The sequence below is a fragment of the Pristiophorus japonicus genome, chromosome 8 (assembly GCF_044704955.1).
Source record: "Pristiophorus japonicus isolate sPriJap1 chromosome 8, sPriJap1.hap1, whole genome shotgun sequence".
Taxonomy (NCBI): domain Eukaryota; kingdom Metazoa; phylum Chordata; class Chondrichthyes; family Pristiophoridae; genus Pristiophorus; species Pristiophorus japonicus.
In genome coordinates this window covers 135,031,658-135,056,605 of record NC_091984.1, presented here as the reverse complement: position 1 = coordinate 135,056,605, position 24,948 = coordinate 135,031,658, and the positions used below count along the sequence as shown (strand labels likewise).

The following is a 24,948-nucleotide window of genomic DNA, read 5'->3' as shown; positions in this document are numbered from 1 at the left end:
TGCAAAGGTGAAATTAAAAAGAAAACTGGGAAAGCAAAGAGAGGACATGAAAGTCGATTAACCAATCGCTAGGCCCGGATGAAATGTATCCGAGGATGTTGAGAAGCAAGGGAGAAAATAACAAAGATTCTGACCATAATTTTGTAATCCTCTCTGGCTACAAGCATGCTGCCAGAGGACTGAAGGACCGCTAATGTTGTACTGTTGTTTAAAAAGGGAGAAAGGGATAGACTGAGTACTTACAAGCCTAACTTGGGTGGTGGAAAAATTATTGGAAAAAGTATTAATCGTCATTTAGAATGGCATGAATTAATCAGAGACAGTTAGCATGGATTTGTTAAGGGAAGGTCGTGTCTAACTAACTTGATCGAATTTTTTGAGGAGGTAACAAGGAGGATCGACGAGGGTAGCACATTTGATGTAATATACATGGATTTTAGCAAGGCTTTGAACAAGGTCCCACATGGCAAAACTGGTCAGAAAAATAAAAGCTCTTGGGACCAAGGGAAAGTGGCAAGTTGGATCAAAAATTGGCTCAGTGGCAGGAAGCAAAGGGTAATAGTCGACGGGTGTTTATGTGACTGGAAGGGTTTTTCCAGTGGGGTTCCGCAGGGCTCAGTACTAGGTCGTTTGATTTTTGTGGTATGTATCAATGATTTAGACTTTAATGTACAGAGCATGATTAAGAAGTTTGCAGATGATACAAAAATTGGCCACGTGGTTGATCGTGAGGAAGAAAACTGTAGCCTGCAGGAGACTGGTCAGGTGGGCTATAAAGTGGCAAATGGAATTCAATCCAGAGAAGTCTGAGGTAATGCTTTTGGGGAGGGCTAACAAGGCATAGGAATGCACAATAAATGATAGGATACTGAGAAGTGCCAGAGGAACAGAGGGACCTTGACGTACAGGTCCATAGATCCCTGAAGGCAGCAGGAAGGGTAGATAAGGTGGTTAAGAAGGCATACGGGATATTTTTATTTATTAGCCAAGGCATAGAATACAAGAGCAGAGAGGTTAAGCTAGAACTGTATAAAACACGAGTTAGGCAACAGCTAGAGTACTGCACACAGTTTTGGTTACCACATTACAGGAAAGATGTGATTGCGCTAGAGAGGGTACAGGGGAGATTTACAAGGATGTTGCCAGGACTGGAGAACATAAGAAATGGGAGCAGGAGTCGGCCACCTGGCCCCTTGAGCCTGCTCCACCATTTAATAAAATCATGGCTGATCAGATCATGGACTCAGCTCCATTTCCCTGTCCACTCCCCATAACCCTTTATTCCCTTATCAAAAGATTGGATTGGCTGGGGTTGTTTTCTTTGGAACAGAGGAGGCTGAGGGGAGATTTAATTGAGATGTATAAAATTATGAAGGGCCTAGATAGAGTAGATCGGAAGAAACTATTTCCCTTCACAGAGAGGTCAATAAACAGGGGGCATAGATTTAAAGTAATTGGTAGAAGGATTAGAGGGGAGCGGAGGAATTTTTTTTCACCCAGAATGTGGTGGGGATCGCAACTCACTGCCTGAAAGGGTGGTAGAGGTAGAAACCTTCACCACATTTAAAAAGTACTTGGATATGCACTTGAAGTGCCATAACCTACAAGGCTACAAACCAACAATTGGAAAGTGGGATAAGGCCGAATAGCTCTTATTGGCCGGCATGGATACAATGAGCCGAATGGCCTCCTTCTGTTGCTGTATGAGCATAAGGTGTCTGCTTAGAAAATACTATTGGAAGAGGGAATAGGCCAAAATCCAGAATGGGAAAGGTGTTAGATGCATCGCCCTTCTATTTCCTGTGGATGCAGCTAGAGATAAAGGAGATATCAAGCTGGAGTGGAAGCCAAGATGCAGGAGACTATTTTTGCAGATAGAAGTCGTCGAGAAGGAAAGGAAATGCCAAAGAAAACAGCTAAGTCAGCCACAAAAGGTTCAGTCGGGTCGACTTTTTAAAAATTTAGTTTAGTGAAATTGAATGAATTATCTTTGGTTTGTTTACAACTGTTATAGTCTGTGTATTCATTGCTATCGGGAAAATAAATCAGCTGAATGGTTCATATTTAGCCTTGTCTCACTTAAGTGTTACCAATCTGAGGGAGGGGGGGTGGGGTGGGGGGTAATTCCGAACCGCAGGGTGGGTTCGATCACTGACCCCATGTGTGGTAGGGTTGTTTGTAAGGGGCGGGCTGATGGTGGGTGAGCTTAGGCGGCTGGGAGAACATCAGAATTACGAGCAGGAGGTACTTCTATTTTTTATTCGGATATTTTGAAAAAATTATGTAAATATGTTTTGTCTCTTTACTTCTTTTATTTTTGTAGTTTAAGCTTCCATGAATGCTTCTGTTGTATAGTAAATTAACTTTGAGAAGTTTGTCATATGATGTCCTGTATAGCGGTTTGATCCTATTCAAATTCTTTAGTCATCATTAAGTTCTGTTGGCCTCCGATGTACCTACCTGCGCTGATTTCTTAACTCTCCGCAAGGGTTTTCTGTGCGGCCACAAGTGGCCACATACGTTGGCCTAAGTTAGTTTGGAGTAACTATTAGCTGTCCAAAGTGGCCTAAATGGTTCAAAACGGGCGTAGGTGGCTGGTAACACCCACTTTTGAAAAACACTAAACTAAACTCAAAAAAAATCCTAACTAACTCACTTACACTGGCGCAAATTGAATGTGCAAAATGGGAATTTTTAAGTTACTCCAGAAAAATCAAATTGCTCCAAAAACAACAGAGCAACCCCTGGGCAAATTTGAGCCCAAAATTTCTAACGGGTTGATTTTCCATTATTTACAAGCTGATAAATTGCTGCTAGGTCGATACACTTTATCTTGCAGCAAAATCAATGAATTACAAATCAGGTAATGTGGTGGAGGCAAAAACCTTAAAGTAATTAATAATTGGATACTGTAGGTTTTTTTTGGATAGATAAGCTTGACGAGCTTCCTCGTCTCTATCTGTTTTAGAATCTTGTGACTTCCACCCATACTTGTTAGCAAGAGTCACTGGACTGTGATCAACAGCAGGTACCCAGGCCAATTTTCCCATTTTTGGAGTCAGCCTTAGGTCAGTGGAAGCAATCTCACTTCCAAGTCAGAAGTTCTAACCCCACTCGAAACTTGAGCACATAATATAGGCTGACACTTCAGTACTTTGCTGAGGGAGTGCTGTCTTCTAGATGAAATATTACACCAAGGTCACGCCTGCTCTCTCAGGTGGATATAAAAGATCATATGGCACTTTTCGAATTGGAGCAGACGAGTTCTCCCGGTGTCTTGGCCAACGTTCACCCCTCAAACAGATTATCTGGTCATTTCTCTCATTGTTGTTTGTGGGACATATTGGTTGTTTCCCTACATTATAAAAATGACTACACTTAAAAAGTAAATAATTAACTGTGAAGCGCTTTGGGGCGTCCTAAGATCATGAAGTTGTTATGTAAATGCAAGTTCTTTGTTTCTGTCTTTATCAAAGGTTCTGAGACCATTTATTGCTGAGATCAAACTCAGTAAAACCAAGAATCAAACCTGGTACCCCTTGAACTGTATTGCCTAGTGCAACACCCAGTTGTATTTTTTCTCACTTAGCCATCGGGAAAACTCACAGGTCAACTGATAAGGAGTTAGAAGTGAACATTTGAAAATTGTAGATATCATGGGTATCTGCCAAACAGGTTTAAAGTTACTGAGAGGCCGGCATGTTAGTGGTCATCTTATGTTTTATTCAGCAATGCTCAACTTTGGAGCAAAGCAAGACTTAGGAGTAAGGAAATCACTTTTAAGAAAAGGGAATGAATGATATCAAAGCCATTGTGGTTACAAGAAACTAATAGCACTGGTGGTGGCCAACTTTGATTTCATCCAATTGCAAGGAAAATACGATCCTGATGGCAGTGAATCATTAGAAAATGGTGGTGAGCTGCCAGACCATTACTAAATTGCGTTGAGGAAAAACAGTGCTGTTGACAACCAGTTTGATGGCAGGAAGTTACATATATAACCAGGTAATATATATTTTTGAAGATATAATAATTGTAAGAACATTTAAGTATCACAATTCTTTCATCCATTCCTCAGCTCGAGTCAATAGGAAGCACTCTCAACTCTGGGTTGAGCCATGCTTGAGTTTAAAATATAAACTGGCATTATAGTGCAGTACGACATTATCAGTGGTACTGTCCTTTAGATGAGATATCAAGTTGAGGCTCTAATCCCATTGTTATATTCGTAATAGCATAAGATGTTCTTGCTATGAGGAGAGACTGGACCAACTGGGCCTTTATACACGAGTTTAGAAGGATGAGAGGGGATCTAATAAAAAAATAAGATTCTGATGGGACTGGACAGGTGAGATGCAGGAAGAATGTTCCCGATGATGGGGAAGTCCGGAATCAGGGGACACAGTCTTAGGATAAGGGGTAGACCATTTAGGACTGAGATGAGGAGAAACTTCTTTACTCAGAGTGTTGTTAACCTGTGGAATTCCCTACTGCAGAGAGTTGTTGATGCCAGTTCATTGGATATATTCAAGAGGGAGTTGGATATGGCCCTTACGGCTAAAAGGATCAAGGGGTACGGAGAGAAAGCAGGAAAGGGTACTGAGGGAATGATCAGCCATGATCTTATTGAATGGTGGTGCAGGCTCGAGGGGCTGAATGGCCTATTCCTGCACCTATTTTCTCTGTTTCTATGTAAGCCAACACTTCTTCCCGTAACTCAGATACTAAAGAAACAAAATTAGCTGGTCATTCATCTTACCAGGCTTTGTGGGTCATCATTGGCACAGTTTCCACATAAGAAAAATCAATGCACTTCAAAGTTATTCAGTGTATGAGAAGCTTCAATACATGGTCATTTGGATGTGCTCATCAATCGTTTCTGCTGATCTTTCTCAGATTCTGTGACTTTTTCATTCAAATTAATGCTATTGTGTATTCATTTCAAACAGTATGAAAACTGCTTTTGAAATTTCAGTTTTGAATTTCCTGAACTTACAATTCCCCAACATTTTACCTCTCTCTTTTCATGATTTTAAAAATCTTCTTTCCATTGATATAGGTGAGATCTTACCTCTGTTACTAACGATTATACACACAGAACAGGAGACTGTCTTTTCAGATCTTTGCTAAAATCATGATGCATCTGATTTATTTTGTAGATTCCAGCAGTATCATTGCTGGTCAGCTTTAGACGAAGCAGCAAGTAAAATTGTAAATGATTTATGCAACCCAGAAAATGTCTGAATTTGTAGCAAAAAAGGATAGTCCTCCCCTCCTCGCTCAATAAACATTCTTTAATGAGACAGACAGAGCTTTGCTGTTCTTAAAATGGCTTAAGCATGAGATTGTACAGGGAAAGAAAATAACCATTCCCTTTACTTAAAAATAAACACAACTATAGCTCAAGTCTTTGAGAACAGCAGCAATTTTTTTTTTTAACAAGTAAAATCTACTTATGAATTTTCAATTTCCTAAAACTACAATAAACCCAAAGACAAAGTTTTAACAGTAACCCTCCCTCCGCTGCTGTACTTTGAATTATGGATCTTGCTAAATTGATTTTAGGTCAAAATGCAAAAGTACATTTCTGAAGAAGTTATTTTATGGGCCCAAATTTGGCCAGGAGTTGCTCCGTTTTTTTGGATTTTTCTGGAGTATCTTAAAAATCCCCATTCTGCACATTTAATTTGCGCCAGTGTAAGTGAGTCAGTTAGGATTTTTTTTTAAGTTTAGTTTTTTTTTCCAACAGGGGGCGTTACCAGCCACCTATGCCTGTTTTGGCCATTTAAGCCAGTTTGGACAGCTAATATTTGCTCCAAACTAACTGAGGCCAGCGTATGTGGCCACTTGTGGCCGCACAGAAAACCCTTGCGGAGAGTTAAGAAATCAGCACAGGTTGCCAGAGATGGGGGGGGGTAGGGGGTGGAGGAGGGGGGAGGGCAGCTCAGAGGACCTTGCAAAGCACTAAACACCTTCACAACATTAAAAAAGCATAAAAGCTATCAATAATAAAGAAAAATAAATAAATAATAAAACTTAAGTCCTACATCCCTAACTCGGCCCCCCGAGGGACTGGACTTCTCTCCGAGTGACTGGACTTCCAGCGAAAACTTAATCAGCGTTGGGTCATAACGATTTGACATGTGCCCACACAAAATGCAACATTCTCTCCACACTGCTGTCCGCTGGCCCATGTTTTATCGGGAGGTGGCGGCATCGGGTCCCGCTCACAGCCTGCAGGACGCGCTGGGAGGGCGAAGAGCTACTGTGCATGCATGCAGACTTCGCTACGCATGTGCGCAGCTGCCGGCACTGCAGGACAGTAGCTCCGCCCCTCCCCCCCCCCACTCCACGAGAAACGCTGTGCCGGGACCCGGGTCACACAGCAGAGTGGCCAGAATCGTAAGTAAGTTTTTTTGGCGCCGTTTTGAGCGCACAAAGTCAGCGCGTCTCGGGAGAGTGCGCCCGAAAAAGGGGTTGGGGAAATTTGGGCCCATAGTGTTAAACAGTTCAAACTGTGTTTTAAAAATAAATAAATTTCAATAATTTAGTCACTAACCATTCTTCTGCCAAGAATTCTTAATGTGCTCTTGTGCCAAGGAGAAATTCTGTTTGATCATTGCACAGGGGAACAGGGCAGAGAAGTGAATTGATGGTAGTTGAAGCTCCTTTTCTAATTCAGTGTCTTCTGAGTAACTGACAAATGTCATGAAGATACATTGGGGGTGATTTTTAATTGCTGCCTGTCCTGTTTATGCTGAAAAATGGGGCAGCTGACAGTTGAAAATTGCAAAGAAAAAAGATGTTACCTGCCCGCACAGGGCCCACCCAACACAAGTTTCAGGCAGTCCTCAAAATGGCCAGCTGGTGCTCATGGGTAAAACAGGTGGGAGCTTAAAGGACTCTGACATTTCCATGTACCAATGGGCTGAGTGCAGGGTTGACCCGTTGGTACCAGGTGTTGAGCAGCCTCAACAGTGGTTCCACGGCAACCACTGAAGCCCGCTCATAAAATGGCTCCAATAGATATTTTTGTGGAGATGAAATAAAGCATGAATGCTCCTTCTGCTCCTACAATAATCTTCAGCCCTCCTCCACAGGACCTGGCTTCTGGCTTGGCTCCACGGAGAAGCTGCCTGATTCTCCAGAGTGGTAAGCTGCCAGAGTGCGCTTGCTGAGAGCTGGCAGCTCGCTCCAAATATTTACCAGGCCTGACCACGAAAATGATTTGGGCCTCTCGCTGCAGCTATCGGGTGAGTGTAGCGCATGCCCTGCCTACCACTAACCAGTTTGAAACTTGGCCACAGAATTTTCTTTCATTAACGATACACTTTAAAAGGAAAGATCAGAAGTAAATGGGCACAAGTGCCATCAAAAAAGTACATAAAAATTAAGCTTTTTTCCTTCTTTTTAGGTCTATTTATGTTTCACTCATTAAATGTCCTCTGACATCATTTGACACTTCACAGTAGATTGCTTTTTTTTCCACCATTAAGACTTTGATGTTTTCATGATCATCAGGATAAACACTCTGAAAACTGCTGTCACCAACAGCATGCTACTCTCAGATTCAGTACAAATAAAGATGAACTGTTAGAATAACTCCTTTACATCCTCATGCAAGTTATGAGGCATTTGAAGTACAGATTAACCCTATAGTATCAGCTGTGGCTCAGTGGTAGCATTCCTGCCCGAGTTAGACGACTGTGAGATCAAGTCCCACTCCAGAGACTTGAGCCCACAATCTATGCTGACACTTCCAGTGCAGTACTGAAGGAGTGTTGTTGCACTGTTAGGGGTGCTGCCTTTCAGATGACACTTTAAACCGAGGACTCGTCTGCCCTCTCAGGTGGACGGGAAAGATTCCACGGAATCATTCAAGGAAGAGCAGGGAGTTCCCCAATCTCCATGCCCCCTCACTCCGTGTCCTGGCCAGTATTTATGGCTCAATCAACATCACTAAAAAACAGCTTATCTGGCCAGTCATCTCATTGCAGTTTGTGGGACCTTGCTGTGCTCAAATTGGCTGCCATGTTTCCTACATTACATCAGTGACTACACTTCAAAAGTACTTCATCAGCTGTGAAACGTTTTGGGACGACCTGAAGTCATGAAAGGTGCTATATAAATGCAAGCTCTTTCTTCTTTACAGGCAAGTACAAACTTGAGATAGATCACAATAACTTTTTGTTAAGGGTTCTTTGTCTGTGTTGTCCAGTGATCAGTGAAATGGGTCTGGCAAACACCATAAAAGAACAAGTTGTCTCTGTGTCACTGTCTTTAAGAAGGCTCATTCCACTATTATACAGTAGACAGTCTCCACGGTGATCCCTTTACTCTTTTGGCCAAGTGTAGATCTTCAATTTACTGAATGCACAGAGGTGGTCTTTGAAGGAATCCTATGTACTATTTAAAAATAAGACATTTATAAATCTCTGAACACTTTTGTGAGCTACAAGTTAATAATTAACCACAGTTTCTTTCACCTTTAAATACACTATTAATAGCTGCAGGCATTTCCCTGGTTTTACATAAAAAAGATCGAGTCATCTTAATTTAGAGACCCCTCCCAACTACAGGAAATATAGCTTGATTTAAACCAACTAATATTCAGCACATATTATCCAAGTTGATTAAAATGCTGACATTTAATTTTAAAATATTTTCTTTCAAAAATTATGAGCCAAGAAACACACAAAGTTATAAAGCAAAACCACAATACACATTTGTCAGAATCTGATTCTCTTTCTCTGCCCCTTTCCTTTCAAGGAGTGTCCTTGTGCCAAGAAAAGAATTTGAAAGGACAACTTAGAGATCTGTTCTCAGCTCCCACCCATGCTTCCTTAGAGCTGCTTGCCAGAAGGTCACACAAAAGCAGCCCTGCACATTGTGTTCCTCTGATTGTCCTTCCTTCTTTATTGAGAAACAGCGGATCGTGGCTTGGCACCTCCCTACCATGGCAGAGCTGGGATCAGAGAGTACATGGGAAATTATAAGCAAAAACCACTGCCTAACTGCCAAAAGAGGCAGTAGACAACTCTAATGATCCATCCGTAAGGTTGTTCCCTTTTAACTACTTTCTATTTTTGCAGAACATTTATAGGCATGACTATCAACTTGGGTGACAAATCCAACTAATGTATGGAAAATGCCACTGTGCACAGCAGGCTTTCTGACAATGTTGGTCAATAATGTGCAGCAACAGTAACACCAATTCACCACTGTATTCCCCCATTTGGCTAGTCCAATTCAAGTTAACTCTGGTAAAGCCAAATTTAGATTAAACATTGAACAATGTCAATACAGCAATGTTAAATATCAGAGTTAGGTCAGGAAATCAGTATCTTTTTAGGCCATGACTATATCAGTATCATTTAAAATCAAATTTTATTTATACAACAATAATTAAATATGAAGAGAGTTCTCTTGGTTTCTAGAAAGAAAACTAAGTGTTGTGTTTCCAACCAGCTAATGGATTAGGGAGAAGAAATGAGGTGGCTAACGTTTAAATTAGGAGAGATGTTGTTAATGGCTAGCCATCAGTATTCGCATTCAGAATACACTATGCGCCAGATTTTGTTGGACCGGGGCATCTCGCAGTTTGCCACGTTAGTCAAGACTTGTTCACGCATGTTTACATTTTATTTCCGCAAAGTTGCTGGAAGTGCGAGCTGATAACAACATAGCGAGGGCAACAGGGCATCTGGAACATTGGTGAACAATGGGACAAACAGTGCATCTCAGTAACCAATGAGATTTAAGGATTGAGAATAAATAGAGGAAGGTCAGAGAAGGAGGGTGAATTAGAGTGGGAAAATTTAATGTCAAATCAAGTACAAAGAGAGAAATAAAGAGGGGAAGCAAGGTTGAATTGAGAGAAGGAGAAAAGAGACAAAGGAAAAGAAAGAAAAAAATGTAAATATTTTAAATTTGTATTTTTAAAATCTCCTAAAACAATTCACAACTTGAAGGAATGAAACAACAGAGATAATTGTTGACTTTCTGGGCCAGAGGTTGATTGGCAGTCATGAACAATTATCACTTCATTAAAAGGGTACTTATGATATTAATTATTAGACTAAACTTTATGTGTTGAGTACAATGCTCAAATAATGTGCAATTGCAGCAACTTCATGAAAATCACAGGGACGTTAAAAGCAAGATGCCGTTTTTGCAGAGCAATACAAATCAGCCAGCAACTTACATCTGGGTGATTTGCATTAATAATGGCGCGTGCGTTCAGACGCCATTTTTTTCAGCAAAATCTGGACCTATATCTAAAATTAAAATCTCAAGAGCAAATTTATTTGCTCTACAGATATCTTGAGCAAACTTCAAAGATGCAATAAAAAACCATTTGTTTCCCATTAGCACATAACAGATTCAAGAAGCGAAGAGACAATTAGAAAATATTCTCAGCTTAAAATAAATTTTCTTGATTGCAAGTCAGAAGTGATCTCGAGGAGATAATTGCGTTTTAAATACCACTTTGACTTTATAAGAGTGACTTGATTGGAGTAGGAAATGTGATTATTCTGCAGGAAGCTCACTCTCAGAAAACTCTTGACTTATGAGACCACCTTGGTTTTAGTTCCTTCCACATTCCCTTTTTAAAATATTAACACTAATCATGCCATCATCTTGATTCCCAACTCTGAAATGAAAAAAAGGGAGCATGATGTGTATTAAAAAAACAGCATGCTTCTGTCATTTTCGGCATCGAGAAGCTACAGAAAGACCAATGCTACGGACTGGACAGTCTGCCAGTAGGCAATGCCAATCAGTCACTGTCGAGATTTGAGTAAATATATTTCTTAAAGTTGTGAGTTGGTTTTGGACTTGATGTGTCAAAAATAATGCAATCAATTGATTAGCACCACCTTTCTGTTACTGACGGCACTTACGGAAATGAGTTTGGCCCAGCTTGCAGTATAAATGCAAGTTGTTGCTGTTGTGAAATCTGTGCATTCGGTACTCCATCGAAAGAAGAAAAATGCACTGGACTGAAAAGAGTTGAAGAAGCACAGGACAAAAGTTAATCATGCCTGCAGTTCTTATTAAGTTTCTCTGATGTGGACATGTTTTTGTCTCTTGGTTAAATATGAAGCTTGCAACAAAAACATTTGCTTCGACTGTTATTAGCAAACTATAAATCAGACATGGGTAGTTAGTATTTACTGGAAAGAACAAACACACAAACCATTATGTGTTGCTGTCTGAACTGGCGTTTGAAAGAACATTTGTCATAGCACACAGGCTTTGCAATGTCTGCCACTGAGAATGTTCAGACTCTATTTTTCCCATGGGGATGAACATAAATATATAAATATTTGTCAACATTCAATGAATATTAATTTACCCAACTTAAGAAAAACTTACAGTTTTCAATATTAGAAACAAAAAGTGTTTGAGCAAATTTTTCTGCTAAAAGTTAATTCTTTACATCATGTGATGTCCATCGACCTAAACTTTATGTAAGCTTGTCAGAGGGGCATATTGCAGTGTTATCTCTGGAATGGACTTTGGGATTTAGAGTTTACTTGTGAACTGGCAACTTAATGAAACTAGATTAGGTTACTCTTACTTCATGCTCACCATTGCTGGTTTTGTAATTTTAACATGTCAATGATGCAACATTGGGGAATAAAGCAAAATAAAATCCCTTTCACATTTTGAAAGACTTGGAGTGGAAATATTTGAAACATACTGAAAAATTACATAGCCTACCTCATTTCTCTGTAAACCACTCCCCAAGTGGAAAATACAGCAAGTTTCCTACCTCCCAGAATTCCAGATATACTAAAGCAAAGCACTTTACATGAATATAGTTTCTGTTGTTGTTCAATGTAGTATACTAAAAAATACTATCATCTTTTAACATTTGTAAATTTGCCCAGGTCAGGCAGTTCCAGAATTGCAACTACCAGAAACAAAATATAGAGAGGCATTGGGCCGTAAATTGTAGCCTCTCTGTGTGCACGTATACCCGAACAGGCCTTGCAAATGCCGGTTCTCGGCATGCAATATCTTTTGACAGATTGCACGGATCCCCTGGAGAAGGCCATTCATGCGCAAAGATTTGGGTTATTTGCCCAACTCCTGCCCTGCGAATGTCCTTTAAACTCTTACGTCTGGTAAAAGCAGGCATATAGCCTATTTTTACCAGCGGAAGAGTTTTAAAAGATAGAAAAATTAAATGTTATCACTAATTTTTGTATTAAAAACCCTGTCCATTAAGGTAAGTTTATTTTTACCTCTTAAAAATTATTTTCAAAAAATTCAAAAAAATAATTGTCTAAAATATTTAATTTCAATTAACTTTAAATATGTGAAGTTTTTAAAAAATTTAATTGTGTTGTGCTTGTGTTTTGGGGGATATTCTCATTGATAGTACTGGGAGCTCGTACATACAGATCTCCCATTATTATCAATGAGAATACTCCGTTTATTGGTGGTCCAGGCCCACGTGATCCCAAGTTGTGCTTACGTTCCTGGGATGCGCGAGTCCATACGCTGGACTGCGCAACTACCTTGGACCGCATGTATACGTTCCTCCGGGACCACCAGGTATTTTGGTTAAAAAAATTTTGCGGAGGCTTCTGCCCGCAGGAAGCCTCCGATTGCAATTTTTAGGCTATTGTTTCAGTCTCTCTTTCCTGCCAACCATGGTTCAGTGGGTAGCACTCCGAGTCAGAAGGTTATGGGTTCAATTCCAAGTTCAGCGACTTGACCACAAAATTCTAGGCCTACACTCCAGTGCCGTGCTGAGGGAGTGCTGCACTGTCGGAGGTGCCGTCTTTCGGATGAAACGAAAAAGCAAGGCCCAGTCTGTTCTCTCAGGTGGACATAAAAGATCCCAGGCACTATTTCGAAGAAGAGCAGGAGAGTTATCCCCGGTGTCCTGGCTAATATTTAGCCTTCAATCAACATAACAAAAACAGATTATTTGGTCATTATCACATTGCTGTTTGTGGGAGCTTGCTGTGTGCAAAATGGCTGCCATGATTCCCACATTATAACAGTAACCACCTTAAAAGTACTTAATTGGCTGCAAGGTACTTTGAGACGTCCGGTGATCATGAAGGTGCTATATAAATGCAAGCCTTTCTTTTTTTCCTGTTGTGATTGAATTTTTAGCAGCCTATAATTTTACAATTGCACATATACACTACAAATGCAAAACAAATGTGTATATAATAACCACGGATAGGCCGTCACACTACTGAAGTGCAATCAGACACCGTTTATAAATAATAGAACAACACTGTTCAGGAACATCAGTTTTTCGTACCCACTGTCTATACAGCCTATTCAGAAAATCTCTTTCTTCACATCACTGCCCAAGTCATTTATTGTTCACAGATTTATTATTGATTGCTGGGCTATCGCCACGTTTCAAAAAACTTGTATGACGACTTTGTTGCTTCTGCTAGTAGAATACTTGTAGAGATTAACCTCCATCAACCAGCACACAGTCAATGATAATGTGGATATGTGGAACAGGTGCTCGGCAGTATGCTAGTTCCAGGATATGAAAGATTACATGGGAGGCTCTCTGACGGTTTACCCATGTTCCTATCTTTAGTTGACACACTGATACCACAAAGTACAACCAAACAGCACCACCGGTTAGTTCCAAGCTTTCTGTACACTGACTGACACCCAGCTCTACCTCTCCACTGCCTTCCTCAACACTTCCACTGCCTTTGTGTTGACAGATTGCTTGTCTGGCATCCAATCCCGGCTGAGCCAAAAATTCCTCCAGTAAAACATTGGGAACACCTAAGCCATTGTTTTCAGCCCCACCACAAACTCTGTTCCTTGGTCACTGATTACTTCTCCGTTCCCTGGCCACTCGCTCAGGTTAAACCAAATGGTTTGCTACTGCAGCCTCCCTGAACTGAGCTTCCAACTCCATAATCCTCTCCATCATAAAGACTGTCCACTTCCACCTCCGTAACATCGCTCATCTCTGCTCCTGCTTCAGCTCACCCTTCCCTCCTATAGCTGAGTTTTAAATAACAGCTTTCTCCAGTGTATTCATCAATAACACCTGGAAGGAGCTCACAGACTTGTCTGTCACAAAGATTAACCTCATCTGTTCATCTGCCTCACCCTCCAATCCCCTTGTCCACCAAGCTAAACCTAATCCAAGGTTCCCCTAGTTCTCCTTTACCTCCTGCTCTCTCTGTGGTGAGACACCCCATTCCCACTAAACTGTTGGCCACAAATGTACGTCTAGTGGTTATTTCAGTAGCACTGCACACAAGCTAAAAACAAAGATGAAAGGGCCTAAAAAGTAAATCTGTGGGTGGGAAAGATTGATTAGCTAAGATTAAAAAAACTACATGCTAGAAATTTGAAACAAAAACAAACATCAACATCTATGAAAATAAATACATTTATTGGGACCAAAGTTCTTTAGAACTAGGGGTTGAATAAAGCACTTCAATTAGTAAGTACACAACTTATCCAAGTACTTAAAAGATACTGGTTAAATAAATTTACTTCCTTAAATTTGGCCCGCTTTCTTTGCTCCATTCTTACTCTGCTCTTTCATGCATATACCACCCACACTCTGTCTTTCACCGGATAATACCGCCTCTGCCTGCATTTCATTCATCTAATTTACTTATGACATAGATGCAAGTCAATTTCCCCCGCTTTGATTGGTCAGTTCCCCTATCAATCATCAGTCACCCCAGATGTATGACATGATGGGCGCACCTCCAGCACGTCATGACCAAGGTTGTTGAAACATCAGCCTCACCTGTGATAACTGATTATAGTGTACTGTTTTGGGGTGTAACTAATGGGGTGAAATTTTAAATTTAGATTCCTAAATCTGTAGGCCAGAGTTCTGATGAAAAGTCATCGACCTGAAGCATTAACTCGGTTTGTCTCTCCAGATGCTGCTTGGCTTGATTTCCAGCATTTTCTGTGTTTATTTTAGACCAGAGTTTTTTTTTCATTGCTCAAAACTATTTTACATTTTATCACTGAAAATTTTATTCAGCGATGAGTATCCTGAACTGGAACATTGTTTGCCCAGGGACACAGTACCTAATCCGGGACTGTCCCCGGAAAATGGGGCGTATGGTCATCCTATTTTATTTGAGTACTCTAACAGGTTACTGACGATTATCAATTGAAATATTTGGGTAAATTCACCAGTTCCATGCTCTCAGCAAGAAGCTGCACCCAAAATTAAGTATGGGTCAGAGAACTGGTGCGACCGCGTTCTAACTCCATCTTTGACCCACATTTCCTTTGAGTAGAGTTCCCTATTGGGAACACAAGCTCAGTGAATTTAGTTTGCTCTGTTAAGCATTTAGTTTTTGCAACTTCTCAACAAAATCATTGACTGTTCCAAATCAGCTAGACTTTGAGGCATGCAGACAGGTTCATCAGCTGAATTTTCTAGCCACACATTATAAATGATACAAACGAGGACTTGTGGCTGCCTTGTAAGCCGACCCCGGTGACAATTTTATCACACCATGGAGGGAGACTTTACAATGAATATTCTGCAATTACATTTAACAATGTATTTTATTAGAAAAGCATGCTTATAGCAACTATGAGGAAAGTAACCTCTGTTGAGTTATTTGTAGCAAGACTGCAAACATGAGTAATGATCATGTTTATGATTTCACAACAGAAGATTTTTGTCCCATATTGGTTAAGCAAGTGAACAAAGTTCTCTGATCCCCAAATTAATCAAGAGTTGATGAACATGAACAGTTAAATGGTACAAGTAGGAATATCATTGAAGGAATGCCCTCTCGAGTGTTCAGTTCCCTTTCAGGTTCCTTATTAATAAAATCACTTTTATTTTAGAGCTGTCTATTAATTGGATAACTTCAGCGATTGGTAAGTTAATTTCTGGGGGCTGAATTGGAAAAAAAAGTCTGTTAATCACAGAAGTTATGTAGCGGCACCTTGGTAGCAAGAAGTTTTTGCATATCAACAGCCCAGAGCTGTAGCCTGCTGATGACACTGTAAAATAAGCACATATGTTTTTCTCTGCTCGGAGCAAACCATCTAGGCACCAGGGCATCCAACTCATGTTCAGAATAACGAACAAAAAGGGGGCTCTGTAGGAAGCACGTGTGGAAAAATTGCTTGTTGCAGGAAATGGAACGTAGACGATGGACAGGCATGTTTGCAAAACTTTAATACTTGGTTTATAGTCAACATATTCCTGAGTGGCTTCAGCCCATGGTGCGCAGCATCTGAATGTAAAGATTAAGGTTTCAATTGAAAGCTTTAAAAAAAAACTTAACGACTTGTAGTGTGACTAATAGCAGGCACCAGAGGTTTAGTGGCTCAGGTCAGTGTGTCAGGGCGAGGTGCTGGTACAATTTAAGCGGGTCTGGGTTTTTAATTTCCATGATTAAAATGCAATCCTTTTCCCACTCATTTCTTAATGTACTAACAGTTGACAGTAATATGTATGAATTTAAAGGGGTTCTATTCTAACTTTTACAAATGTGTATAAAAATGTGTATAAAATGATTGTGATATAGAGGATTGCAGTTATTGTATCAATTAAATATGTGATTAAAAGCAAGATTAACAAAGTAAAATTATTAAATGCAAAATTACTCACAATTAACTTTTTAAATTGTTTGCCAGCTCTATTTTATTTGCATGGCAGTATACAGTGCACACCTAATACCAGTCTTGTTTTACAGAATAATCTCCTTGGAGACCCGAGATTTCCTATCAGCATTCTCCGAGCCAACATGAACTCACTAACCTGGACTTTGTGTCTGCTGTTAATTAGTCTCATGTCTGCAGGAGGCAAAAGACAACAACTTCATGCTAGAAGCAACACTGCAGCACATACTGTTGTTCATAATCGATACAGGCGTTCACCTGATACCAGCAACAAATGTTCTTATACCTTCTTGGTCCCACATCAAAGGATAACAGGTCCTATCTGTGTCAGTTCAAAGGGGCCAGAAACGGACTACGGTGGGATAACAAAAATGGATGTAGAGGAGCTGAAGGACATTATGTCCAAGCAGAAGCGGCAAATTGAAAACCTTCAGCTGTTAGTGGAGGTGGACGGAGGCATAGTGAATGAGGTGAAACTGCTACGAAAGGAGAGTCGGAATATGAACTCGCGTGTAACGCAACTTTATATGCAGCTCCTACATGAGATTATTCGCAAAAGGGACAACTCACTGGAAATCTCACAGCTGGAGAACAAAGTTCTTAATTCCACAGCTGAGATTCTGCGAATGGCCACCAGATACAGACACCTGGAACAGAAGTACGCAGTACTGTCTGCTCTTGTTAATAATCAGTCTGTGATCATAACCAAACTAGAGCAGGAATGCATACGTAGTCTTACTCCAAGGGACTATGAACCACCGCCTCTTGTACAAGTAGTACCACAGTCCATACCTCGTAGCAGGCAATATCAGAGCAATTTGTTTGGCAGTAATGAAATACAGAGGGATCAAAATCCTGCATTTGCACGAGAACGAGGTCTTCGCTCAAGAGCCCCCCCACATGAACCTTCTCCTACAACTGCCGGCATTACGGAATCACCAGTTACTGAAGAGCTAGATGGTAGGTTTGTATAATTAAAATAATGGGATTTTATAAATGCAGAGCCTCTGTACAATTACATATTTTATTTCCAGCTTTCAAAGCAGTGCTACATGTACTGCATACCATGCGAATGACTCCAGTTAAAAAACTTTATGCCACAGTTGGTTTGCCAAATCCCTTTGGAAATAGTGCTTCATTTAATTCATGCCCTGCTAACCTTCTCCCCTCTCCAAACCGTTCCACATAAATTAATCAAAAATTCTTAGATAGGAAAATCATATTTTATTGAAGATGAAATGTTTGCCATAATATCTTAGATCATCAGTCAGACTTTAAAATTATATCACCCGCAGTGAAGTATTGAGAAATAAGAGAAATACCCAGACAGAAGATAATAAGTATTAAAGGCAGATGTTACTCCTGACAGTTAATCTCAAAACCTGATTACAAATCAACAAGTAAGTTTGCCTTAGGATGTGGACAAAGAAAATAATATACCTGGTGCACAACAGGCAAATTATAAGTACAGGATAATAGATTGCTGCCAGTGCACTACCAGGATTTAATGTGGGTTATCATACAGACATGAACTTCTCTGTGTAATAAATAATATTTTAAGAAAGTAATTTTTAAAATTGTTTTTTTTCTTACCGCCACTTTTGGTTATGCTGACTGCAATTATAGCCTTGGTTCAAACACGGACAAAAGGGCTGAATTCCTGAGGTGAGAGTGACTGCCCTTGATATCAAGGCATCAAGGAGCCCGAGTAAAACTGAAGTCAATAGGAATCAGGGGAAAAACTCTCCACTGGATGGAGTCATACCAAGCACAAAGGAAGATGGCTGTGGTGGTTGGAGATCAATCATCACAGCCCAGGAGTTCCTCAGGGCAGTGTCCTAGGCCCAACCATCTTCAGCTGCTTCAGACCTTACCTGCATCAGAAGGTCAGAAGTGGGGATGTTCGCTGATAACTGCAGTGCTCAGTGCCATTCGCAACTCCTCAGGTAATGCATGCAGCAAGACCTGGACGACATTCAGGCTTGGGCTGATCAGTGGCAAGTAACATTCACTCCACACATGACTATCTCCCACAAGCAAGAGTCTAACCATTGCCCCATGGCATTCAACGGCATTAACATCGCCAAATCCCCGAGCATCAACATTGTGGGGGTCACCATTGACCAAAACATAACTGGACCAGCCCCACATAAATATTATGGCAACAAGAGCAGGTCAGAGGCTGGGTATTCTGTGACAAGTGTCTCACCTCCTGACTCCCCAAAACCTTTCCACCATCTATAAGGCATAAGTCAGGAGTTGGGATGGAATACTCTCCACTTGCCCGGCTGAGTGCAGCTCCAACAACACTCAACAAACGCTTGATTGGCATGCCATCCACCACCGTAAACATTCACTCCCTCCATCACCGGCGCACCGTGGCTGCAGTCTGTACCATCTACAAGATGCAGCAACTCACCAAGGCTTCTTCGGCAGCACCTCCCAAACCCACGACCTCTATCACCTAGAAGGACAAGGGCAGCAGGCGTATGGGAACATCACCACCTCCATATTCCCCTCCATGTCACACACCATCCTGACTTGGAAGTATATCACCGTTCCTTCATCGTCGCTCGGTCAAAATCCTGGAACTCCCTCCCTAACAGCACTGTGGGAGTACCTCCACCACATGGACTTCAGCGGTTCAAGGCGGCGGCTCACCACCATCTTCTCATGGGCAATTAGGGATGGGCAATAAATGCTGGCCTTGCCAGCGACGCCCACACCCCGAATGAATAAAAAAAACATTTTTTTTTTAAAAAGGTGGAAGCAGCAAGAAATCAGAGAAGAATAATTATGCTCAATGCTTTCATAAAATGGTATAGGACCTGATTTTGCCATCAGTGGCAAAGGAACAGCAACCGCCGTATACTACGCTGACAGCTGCTCAGAGTTTTTGTGACCTTTTGAGCGGAGACTTGCTGTTATCGGGCGTCTGATCCAGTTCGGCCCTTTACAGGGGATCTGTGGTATATGTGAGCAGGCCAAGGAACAGTGAGGCTCTTCAACCAATCAGATTGAAGAATCCTCACTAAAGCATGAAGTATAAACCCGGAAGTATAAATTGGAGTTAAATCATCTACAGAACGCAAAATAAAGAGAGGGAATGAAAGATGAAATTAAGAGAGATAGGAGAGTCAAAAAAAAGTTAAAAACGCTAACTAAATTCTGAAGGAATGACACTCCACGCTTGTAAACGTAAATTTTCAAGTTGTTTCGCAGTAATTATGACTTATCACGCTATTAAAAATTCACTTACACCTAAACGCATCAGCCCCAACTTTTTCTGCCATCTTCAGAGTGGTACCACAACATCACGCCCTTACACGGAGTTCAATGCCAAGTCTATCGGTGAGGTGCTGTTATAATGGAAGAGCAGGATAATTCGGACCGCAACCTCCGGATTTCTGCATTTAACTGCGCATGTGCGTACTCTGGAAGTTGATGTCCAATTTACTCCATAATAATAGTGGGCACTCTTCCCCGCTGTGTTCAACGCAAAATCCAGGCCATTGTATATGGCATTGTAAAGTAGCAATTACATTTCATTTTTTTGAACATCTTGTCATCTCTGTCTCCTCAGGAAAGTATCTTATGATTAACTAGAGGCTAAATACTTGTATATCAACAGCCATATCGTGAACTTATTTTTGTTTCATCATTGAAACACTCCAACTTTTCTATAAATACAATAGGTGCAGTTGGGAGCTCACATGGTAGCCTCATGTAGATTATGCAGATATGTTTGGACACTGGCATGCGATATGGCAGACAGCAACTGATATCAGCCTTCTGCAATAAAGTCATGCAGCTTCAACCGAAGTCACAGTGGGTGTAATTTCACAGAAGGATAGCAAATACTGCACGTATTATAGATTAAGTCTTTAGAAATGACTGCTAGTCAACAGTTTATCAACTATTTTTTTTTATATACCCAGGCTCACTTATTTCCAAAGGTACTGTGAATATTTATTGATCAACTGTCTTTTCAAGAGGGGAAGGGTGGCTGGGAACACTTGCAATAAAAATATACACTTCCATTCAGGTTAAGTTAACAAGTAATTCATTTAAGTTTCTACTTTATTGGAGAGTACATGAAGATATTGTTCATTGTACTCTTTCCCACAGCTATGTGCCATTTCCAGGTTTCTGTGGGCAGTAATGAGATACCGAGCTAGCATAAGTTGCAGAAGTCATCATTGTGTACTTAGAGAAAATCACACCTTTAGGCATGTTTTCCCCATTCTAGAGGGTAACTGGGAGACATCCAAGATGGAAAACTTGGCCCCGAGGCAAGTTTAGAGCAATATTTTACTGGTACTAAAGTTTCCTGTCATGGACATGTCCCAGTGATTTCCCATTAAATTTCTCAATGACCTCTTAAATAACTTCAGCCAAGCATCTTCCTATTAAATGGGGAGGCTGAAATTATGAACTTTTGCAGGGGCAGGAGAATGAAATATAACCTCAAATATTGTTTTAAAGGATTTCTTAATTGTAGCCACATGTGGTGAACTATTTCACTAACGTATTAACACATTTTGGGATTTTTCATTGTTTTAATAAATTTGCACTGGTTTTAAAAGCCACATGTTGCAGCCACTGAGATTGGGAGCAAGAAGAAGTTTGATTTGACGAGTTTCATGTGCAAACTCTCTTTACTGTTGTCCACAACAACTGGGGATATTATCTCCTATCGGATGGTCGAACAACAGAACAATACCCATTCTGGTGAGGATAATTTTATTCATGTGCGACTTGCTGAGAATATATTCTTGGGACAGTGGGCAATTAATTTGGTTGACATGCCTACTGGTGAATCCCTGAATGGAGGAGGAATTTAAAGCACCATCCTTCTCCTTCCTGTGGAAAAAAAGACACATGGGCACTCAGTCAGGTTTTAAACAGAAGACTGCGAGGGCTGGGCCTGGAGCCGTAAACTATGATGGAGGAGAGGTCACTTTTGTAGTTAGAAGTTGTCTAGAAAGGAAGGTATTACTAAAAACAAGTCAGTCAGCCCGCAAAAGGAACAGAGTGTGTGCTTTATTTTTCTAGAAGATAAGTGGAACGGAGTGAAATAAGTGAGATTTGATTGCAACAATGAATTGCTATCTGTAAAATAGAACTTCTTACTCATGCATATCTGCTGTCATCTCACTGTAGTGTTTTTCAATGAAACTTCTGAAACATTAGAAAAGCACAGGCAAGGGCATGTGTGAAAGACATGACATCCACTTCAGATCACAAGGGAGTACTATTGTTACATTACTGGGTTATGCCATCAAATAATTAGGTATGGGCAGTACAGACATCTTCCTGAACGCAAGTACCCAGACCGCTAATGGGAGTGATAAGCGCTGCTGAAACCATGAATATTGAAGGCTGACCTGAAACTTGAAAAAAAACTACATTCCCCTACTTAAGTATTCTATCCTGGTCTGTTTTTGAATGAAAAAATAAACTTATTTTTCTTGTACTCAAGGTGAGTTGTAGCAATGCTGCAAAATGGAATATCTTTCTATTTATTAACACATGATATCAGCTTCAATCATCCTGTTAAGTATAACACTAGCCAGATCCTAGAAATTCCTTAAACAATGTACCTTACCTCCCAACCTTACATCACCCTATCCTATAGGACAGTAATTATTCTCCTTTCCACAATGATGCTTCAATAAGCTTTCAATCGCTAATTTTGTTTAATTTGAGGCAAAGTATAAATTTCTGTGCTTTGGACCCACTCTCACAATAAAATAGATTCAGACTGCCAAAACTCATTTCATTTCAGACACTTAGACACATCAGGAGATTTTCAGAATGGCAGACAGTGACCAGTGGGGTGCCGCAGGGCTCAGTGCTGGGACCCCAGCTATTTACAATATACATTAATGATTTAGATGAAGGAATTGAATGTAATATCTCCAAGTTTGCAGATGACACTAAGCTGGGTGGCAGTGTGAGCTGTGAGGAGGATGCTCAGAGGCTGCAGAGTGATTTGGACAGGTTAGGTGAGTGGGCAAATGCATGGCAGATGCAATATAATGTGGATAAATGTGAGGTTATCCATTTTGGTCGTAAAAACAGGAAGACAGAATATTATCTGAATGGTGACAGATTAGGAAAAGGGGAGGTGCAACGAAACCTGGGTGTCATGGTACATCAGTCATTGAAGGTTGACATGCAGGTACAGCAGGCGGTGAAGAAGGCAAATGGTATGTTGGCCTTCATAGCTAGAGGATTTGAGTATAGGAGCAAGATCTTACTGCAGTTGTAGAGAGCCTTGGTGAGATCACACCTGGAATAATGTGTTCAGTTTTGGTCTTCTAATCTGAGGAAGGACGTCCTTGCTATTGAGGGAGTACAGAGAAGTTCACCAGACTGATTCCTGGGATGGCAGGACTGACATATGAGAAGTGACTGAATCAACTGGGCTTGTATCCACTGGAGTGTAGAAGAATGAGAGGGGATCTCATAGAAACATATAAAATTCAGACGGGATTGGACAAGTTAGAGGCAAGAAGAATGTTCCCATTGCTGGGGAGTTCCAGAACCAGGGGTCACAGTCTAAGAATAAGGGGTAAGCCATTTAGGACCGAGATGAGGAGAAACTTCTTCATCCAGAGAGTGGTTAACCTGTGGAATTCTCTGCCGCAGAAAGTTGTTGAGGCCAGTTCGTTAGATATATTCAAAAGGGAGTTCAATATGTCCCTTGCAGCCAAAGGGATCAAAGGGTATGGAGAGAAAGCAGGAAAGGGGTACTGAGGTTGAATGATCAGCCATGATCTTACTGAATGGCGGTGCAGGCTCGAAGGGCCTGCTCCTGCACCTAATTTCTATGTTTCATCCCATCAGTGATCCAATCCCCAAAAGAACAGATTGTTGAAGCAATCCGATAAAGAAACAGTATCCTTCGTATATACAGGAACGTTTCATTCTCGTAACTGAAACTTACAAATAAACCAATTTGAGATGATACTAAGCAGTGCTAATCATGTACGCTCAACTAGTTTTAGACACCCAAAAAACAAAGGGCCTGAAATCACTCTCTCCACGGGCACGTACGAAGTTTGCACGTGCCCATGGGTTCCCCACAAGTTCCGGGTTTAGGTATGCCAAGTGCATGTGCCTAAAACGGCACTTGCGATCCGTCCAAAATTCTTTTGACAGATCGCACGCGGGCGAAGGAAAAGGGCTTCCCCGGGCGGAGAGTTGGCTATTTGCCCAACTCCTGCCCAGCAAATGTCTTCTAATTCTTACGCTGGTAAAAGCAGACGTAAGGCCTACTCTTATCAGCGTAAGAGTTTTAAAAAAATAGAAAAATAAAACGTCATCACTCATTTATATATTAAAAACCCTGTCCATTACGATATTATTTTTAGCCCGGTTAAAACATTTATAAAAAATTCAAAAAATAAATGTTTCTATAAAATATTTAATTAAATTGCATTTTCACTCATTTTAAATATGTAATGTGTTTAAAAAAAAAATTATTTTCAGTGTGTGTGTGTTTTTGGGGTACTCCCATTCATACTTATGGCAGCTCCGTACATACAGAACTCATAAGTATGAATAGGGTTCCCCCTACTCTAATAGGTTGGGCCGGCCCACGTGACCCCAGAGATTCGTACGAAACCCGTCTGATCCTGGGATACGTGAGCCCCGACATTGGCCTTCACATAGAGCCCGAGGACCGCAAGTCGCCGAACCTCCAGGACCACTGTGTACTTTTGTAGAAATTATTGCGGTCGGAGGCATCTGCCTGAAGGAAGCCTCCGACCGCAATTTCTGGCCAAATATGTTAATTCATACCATAAAACTAAGTTAAAATGCTAATTTAGGTCACACCAAGGACAGGAACAATCAAATCAATGAAGCAAAGACACAGGCACTGGAGGAAGGTTTTAAGACACCTCCAAGTTCAATTCAATTAACCCCTTAAGAATGGACCATCATTATTACAAGGGATGGAGAAGAGCTACGAGAACAATATTTTGGTCAGAATTACACCTCATGATATATTCCAACATGAGAATTACCCATCATTGAATTGTATGTGTGGTAAAGATATAGAAAAAAATATTTTAAAGGATTATACTCCTGTAAGTATAGAGAAAGGCCATCACCATTCATTTGGAGGGATGCAAGTAGACAGGCAACCTGCTGTCAAATATACACTGCTTAAGCCAACTACTGGGAAACCAGGTGACCAGGAGCACTCACTCCAATTTTCACTCCTTCCGTGTGTCACCCAGTTTCCCAAATAGATAAAATGAGAATCGTCTGCTTTCCCTCTTCCCTCGTGTCTAAATTATGCATTTTCAGGGC

The 24,948-nt window shown here is 40.8% G+C and overlaps 2 protein-coding genes across 7 annotated transcripts in view; one reads left to right on the top strand and one right to left on the bottom strand.

The window, feature by feature from the left end:
- The window catches only part of ralgps2 (Ral GEF with PH domain and SH3 binding motif 2), a 641,885-nt gene that overhangs the window by 157,833 nt on the left and 459,104 nt on the right, over nt 1–24,948 (bottom strand). The gene's annotated exons all lie outside the window — the stretch shown is intronic.
- The window catches only part of angptl1a (angiopoietin-like 1a), a 70,469-nt gene that overhangs the window by 9,670 nt on the left and 35,851 nt on the right, over nt 1–24,948 (top strand). Inside the window, exon 2 of the mRNA XM_070887413.1 lies at nt 16,698–17,583. Within this exon, the coding sequence (XP_070743514.1) occupies nt 16,749–17,583 (835 nt within the window). The 5' untranslated portion in view covers nt 16,698–16,748. The remainder of the gene's footprint in view (nt 1–16,697; nt 17,584–24,948) is intronic.